General features: G+C 38.7%; 1 protein-coding gene across 1 annotated transcript in view; it reads left to right on the top strand.

Moving 5' to 3' along the window:
- The window catches only part of UAP1 (UDP-N-acetylglucosamine pyrophosphorylase 1), a 47,721-nt gene that overhangs the window by 21,456 nt on the left and 20,014 nt on the right, over positions 1-6,251 (top strand). The window contains exons 4-5 of the mRNA XM_011996132.1: positions 3,934-4,127; positions 5,121-5,261. Coding sequence (XP_011851522.1) covers positions 3,934-4,127; positions 5,121-5,261 — 335 coding nt within the window. The remainder of the gene's footprint in view (positions 1-3,933; positions 4,128-5,120; positions 5,262-6,251) is intronic.

Raw genomic sequence — 6,251 nt, 5'->3', positions numbered from 1 at the left:
AACCTGGAAAGGACCGCAGAGATCATCTGGTCAACCCCTTTGATCTCAGAAATGAGAATCCTGAGTTCTAGTACTTTGTTTGTTTATTTATTTATTTGATAGGGTCTGGCTGTGTTGCCTAGGCTGGAGTGCAGTGATGTGATCTTGGCTCACTGCAACTTCTGTCTCTAGGCTCAAGCAATTCTCCTGCCTCAGCCTCTGGAGTAGCTGGTACCATGGGCATGCACCACCATGCCTGGTTGATTTTTTTGGGTCTTTTTGTATTTTTAGTAGAGACAGGGTTTCTCTATGTTGCCCAGGCTGGCCTTGAACTTCTGACCTCAGGTGATCTGCCCACTTTGGCCTTTTGCTGGGATTACAGGCGTGAGCCAACACACCCAGCCAGAGTTCTAGTACTTTATAAGACCCAGGCTCAAGGTTCTTTATCACATTAGCAGAGCCAGGATTAGAGTTCGTGTTTCCCAACTTCCTAGTCTTATATTATATTACATTATAGAACCATACTCTTTAGATTAGTTAAGTTTTTGCTGACAGCTCAAAAATCTTTAAACTGGTGTGCTGACTTTTGTGAGTACACTAATCACGCAAAGATGCAAGTGTTGTCACTCCTCTCCATTACCTGTGGACTCTGTAGGGTAAATCCAAACTGAGTCTTGCAAAGACACTCACTGTTTAGTCCTGTGTCTGGCATGTAATGTAGTAGTCACTTAGTGAATGAATAAGTAAATATTCAGATGGAACCAAAATATAACTAGACTGGCATATATTAAAATCTTTTAGAAATGTTAGAAGCCTTTTATGTAATTGCTCCCCTGCCCTTTTAAAATAAGAAAATCAAAGCATTAAAATATGTGTTTTAAAACATGTAAGTTAGGGGATGATTCATACTGTGGTAGTAGAATTATTTGCAGTACTTTATTTTTATTGTATTTATTTATTTTGAGACAGGGTCTCACTCTGCCCCCCAAGCTGGTGTGCAGTGGCATTATCATGGCTTCAGTGCAGCCTCAACCTCCTGGGTTCAGGTGATTCTCTCACCTCAGCCTCCTGAGTAGCTGGGACTACAGGCACCCGGCACCATGCCTGGCTAATTTTTGTCTTTTTTGTAGAGATGGGGTTTTGCTATGTTGCCCAGGTTGGTCTTGAAATCCTGGGCTCAAGCAGTATGCCTGCCTGAGCCTTCCAAATTGCTGGGATTACAGGTGTGAGTCATTGTGCCTGGCCTGCAGTACTTTAATAGGCCCCTGTCTTGGTGCATTAAGTATTTTTTATGGAGTGAGGAACATGAGAAAAGACTGAAAGAGTGAGGTAATTTGCAGAAGTGCAAAGTTAAAAAGGCAGGAACCATTATTTATTGAAGATCATTTTGTAAAGCAATTATAGTAACTCTGAGGTTAAAGTGTTATTTTGTACTCAGCTTTTCTTTCAGCTCACTGCAACCTCTGCCTACCGGGTTCGAGTGATCTTCCTGCTCAGTCTCCCAAGTAGCTGGGATTACAGGCATGTGCCACCACACCTGGCTAATTTACCATGTTGGCCAGGCTGGTCTTTTAACTCCTGATCTCAAGTGATCCACCTGCCTTGGCCTCCTGGAGTGCTGGGATTATAGGTGTGAGCCACTGCGCCCGGCCCTGGACTCAGTTTTTCTGGATTAAACTTATGAAATAATGAGTAAACCTTTTAAGTTTATACTGTATATCTTTTCTTTGTGTGGTTTTTTTTTTTGAGATGGAGTCTTTCTCATTTCGTCCAAGCTGGAGTACAATGGCGCAATCTTGGCTCACTGCAATCTCCGCCTCCCAGGTTCAAGTGATTCTTCTGCCTCAGCCTCCCAAATTGCTGGGATTACAGTGCCTGCCACTATGCCTGGCTAATTTTGTTTTAAATTTTCAGTAGAGATGGGGTTTCACAATGTTGGCCAGGCTGGTCTTGAACTCCTGACCTCAGGTGATCTACCCACCTCAGCCTCCCAAAGTGCTGAGATTACAGGCGTGAGCTACCACCACCCGGTCTAAGCTTTATATCTTTTCTGTATAATATAAATTGATTCCCACTTCATGCAGTTTACAAATGCTTTCTTCTGTAATGTAGACTTTTATAATATTTGGAGGTTCATAGTTGCCATAGAAGTAAACCTTTGGGAAATGTAAAATGTGAATATGCACATTTTTATTTTTATGGCTGGTTGGGAGTAGGCGTATATAGTGGTGATTGGAAAATAAACCTGTGTGTGTTAAAAAAAAAAAAATGAGAATAAGGGGAATCTATCCCAAATTCCCTGCCTGGTAAGGTACCGACTGTAGGTAAAGTACATGAAGTAAGAGGTGGTGATGGGTTGGTAGATAAGAATTATAAATAGGCCCCTGATTGATTTAAATGATTTACTGAATAATGTTCCCCTTCAGTTTAATCTAATTCCTTGGTAGAAAGTTTCTTTTCATTAAGAACTGTGTTCCTTACAGGGTGGCAAACAGTGAACCACACAGCAGGCTTACTTATCCAGCAGCTCTGCCTCACCCAGCTAGACTCAGTGCCTATATCTCTAATTGCTGTGTAAACAAAGTTCTCAATAGTGCCTTTAGTTTTCTGGACGAGACTGCTACTGACTGTATTTATTTTAAGAAATCAGTTGTTGAAGAAAAGTTTTAACTTTATTAATATAATTTCATGTCCACTTAGGATAGACTTGTCAAATTGTTTTAAACATATTTTGAAGCATGCTGAATTGATAATTGGACAGGACAAATAAAATAATACCTTCAAATAAATATGTATTTTTGAGACAGGGTCTTACCCTGTTGCGCAGGCTGGAGTGGAGTGCAGTGGTGCAATCACGTTTCACTGTAACCTCAACCTCGCCAGACTCAGGTGATCCTCTTGCCTCAGCCTCCCTAGTAGCTGAGACTCCAGCATGCCACCATGCCTGGCTAATTTTTTTATTTTTTAAATAGAGACCAGGGTTTCACCTTGTTGCCTAGGTTGACAAATATTTTTTATTGTTTGATTCTTTGGTTGGATATTTATCTCATCTGAACCTTGATTTTATATTGTTCATTGTATATAGTTCTTTTATAATTTTCTTGTAAACACTTAAGTCAGTGATGTGTGGGATTAGTGTGGTGGCACACCAAAATCACCTGTGAGGTTTTTAAAAATTACATATTCTTACATTTTCCCTCTGATTTTAGTATGCCCTCTTTTCTCAGCTCCTCATCAGTCCAGAGCCTTTGATAAATTGTCACATCACTGGTTTTCAAAATTAATTTTTTGAAATGTAGAATCACTTATTTCAAACAAAATTGAGTATACAAAACAGATAAATATGGTTGGGTTTTCTGATTAAAGTTGGAGTGGGAGGCTAGTGACCTGCCTGCTCTAAACCCCTTTACCTGCTACTCAGGTCCCTGAAAAACAAGAAAAATGCCATATTCACTAATGAAAATTAAAGAAATGCTATTTTCAAATGAAATATTGGGCAATAGAAAATGAGAGACAAAATGCCTAACTTAGGTCTTTTGTCTTGTGAATCCCAGAGAAATTTCATTTTGTTTATTATCAAAGTAATTGAGTGTGGTTAAGGATAAATTAAACAAAAAGTACAAGATACATGGGGAATGTTGACTCCTGATTTAGTTATTCCCAGTCCAATGTGATTTACTCTGTGCTAGATATATATATATATGATGGAATTTCTAGCCAATGGTTTAGTTAGGTGATAAGTAGGAAGGAAATAATGTACCTCATTTCCGGTTGGAAAGTGCCTGTCAGGGTATATAAAGATGGATAGTTGATTGTCTAAAGTTAAAGATTCTTCTTGGCTTTATACCTTTTCGTGTAAGCAAAGTTGTAAATGTCATCTTTGACAATGGCAAATCTCCAAAGAAACATTTAATTCCATTTCTTTCTCTACTGTTGTCTTTCTTTGGTGGACAGGTGGTGGAAAAAACGAACCCTACAGAACCAGTTGGAGTGGTTTGCCGAGTGGATGGAGTTTACCAGGTGGTAGAATATAGTGAGATTTCCCTGGCAACAGCTCAAAAACGAAGCTCAGATGGACGACTGCTGTTCAATGCGGGGAACATTGCCAACCATTTCTTCACTGTACCATTTCTGAGAGATGTTGTCAAGTATGGGCAAGATGGAGCCTTTTAAAATTATATTTATTGTTAATCAGAAACTAAGACACTTGAGAGGGACGCAGATACCCCAAATCCATATCCCACAGAATTCATCTTTCCCGAGGATCACTTATCAAATGGACATGTATCTCATGTTGTGATTGTTTTTAGTAAGATGTATTGTAAGGTGGGAATTCCCCAGCACATTAATGGGAGGCCAAAGCATTTCACCCTTCTCACCTTCCCACCCCCAACTATGTGCTAGGTTCTGTTGAAGCAAAGAATAAGAAATGAAACTTTCTTTACCACAACTGTGAGCTTTTTAAAAATACAGATATTCACCCTACACCAACTGAATTAGAATTTCAGGAGGTGGGTTCGGGGCATCTGTATTTTTAGGAAGCTGTCCTCAGAGTTCTAATTCAGCTGATTCCCAAGCTGGCATTTAGGAACTAGTGTGCTAAAGAATAAAGAAAGAACTTGACACCTGCATGAAAATCAGTGGGTAGTGCTACAAAGGATAAAATAAGAGCTATTTTATCCTACCATAGTTTTAAATGAAGGACATTCTCACTATCAATTTCACTTAGCTTTTAGACATTCAAGATGACTGTCTACTTTTTAAAAAGTTAATACACCTTACTTTATCCAGTTCCAGAATATTTCCCATTCTATGCCATTTGTAGCTGGGTTTTTGTTTCATCCATAGTAACTTAATGCATTTTTTAATGTACACATATACAGTTTTAAGGCATTTGTAATGAATATAGTTTTAATGCACATGTACACAGTTTTAGTGGAGACCGTTATTTGATTTTTTAAAAAATAGATGATTTGGGGAAAGCTATTCATTTACTATTTAAATATGAACTGAAACTTAAATGCTCTTCACTTTGAAAATCTTAGTATTGGTTGTTGACACATTTGCTCCTGAGTATTATAAGATTTTCTGGCATTTGAACTCTGAAACATGATTATATCTTTTCTCCTCCTACTTCTTAGTGTTTATGAACCTCAGTTGCAGCACCATGTGGCTCAGAAGAAGATACCTTATGTGGATACCCAAGGACATTTAGTTAAGCCAGACAAACCCAATGGAATAAAGATGGAAAAATTTGTCTTTGACATCTTCCAGTTTGCAAAGTATGCTTTGAATAGTACCAGTAAGGTTAAATAAATGTCTTAAAATGCTGCTTTTCACTCTCTTAGGCATGAAACTGTTTTCAGGAAACATTTGATAGCACATATCTCACATGGCATTTTGATTGTGAGTATGCAGTCTAGATTCATTATGGTTCTCTAGAATAAAACCAGGAGTGTGAGCTGAGTTGCCTATGAGTACAACATTTTTTTTTTAATCATCTAGTTTCTGGCTCCTATAAAGTTTTTTTTTTCATATATATATATTTATTAAATGAGATGGGTTCTTCCTATGTTGAGCAGGCAGGTCTCAAACTCGCGGCCTCAAGTGATTGTCCCATCTCGGCTGCGCAAAGTGCTGGGATTACAGGCTTGAGCCACTGTGCCCCGCCTTGGTCTCCTGTAAAGTTGTTAAAGTCGTTTATTTTGGATGAGAAACTGAAAAGGTTAAGATAAAGAATTGACCCGTTTTGTATTTAGGATATCTTTTTACTGCCCTGTGAATAAATGTTTTAGTAAACACGTTTTTAGATTATATAGTTTTCTATAAAGATCACATTTGATGCTGAGATGCTTGTCTCAGAATTTGATGAGTGTAAAAATGAGGAAGACAAATAAGCTGTATAAAATTAATGTGTGGTGGCTCAAGCCTGTAATTCCAGCAGTTTGGGAGGCTGAGGCGGGTGGATGACTTGAGGCCAAGGAGTTGGAGACCAGCCTGGCCAACATGGTGAAACCCTGTCTCTACTAACAGTACAAAAATTAGCCGGGCATGGTGGTGCATGCCTGAAGTCCCAGTTACTCAGAAGGCTGAGGTGAGAGAATCTCTTGAACCCAGGAGGTGGAGGTTGCAGTGAGCTGAGATTGCACCACTGCAGTCCAGCCTGGGTGACAGAGTGAGACTCTGTCTCAAAAAAAAAAACCGTAAATAAATAAAATGAAATTAATCTTTCCATTTCTAAATCATCTTTTTTGCCTGTTTTTTTTTTTTTT

Source organism: Mandrillus leucophaeus, unplaced genomic scaffold, assembly GCF_000951045.1.
Source record: "Mandrillus leucophaeus isolate KB7577 unplaced genomic scaffold, Mleu.le_1.0 Scaffold502, whole genome shotgun sequence".
In the NCBI taxonomy this organism is placed as follows: Eukaryota; Metazoa; Chordata; class Mammalia; order Primates; family Cercopithecidae; genus Mandrillus; species Mandrillus leucophaeus.
Note: the sequence above shows the minus strand (reverse complement) of the source record. Positions and strands in the feature narration are given on the sequence as shown.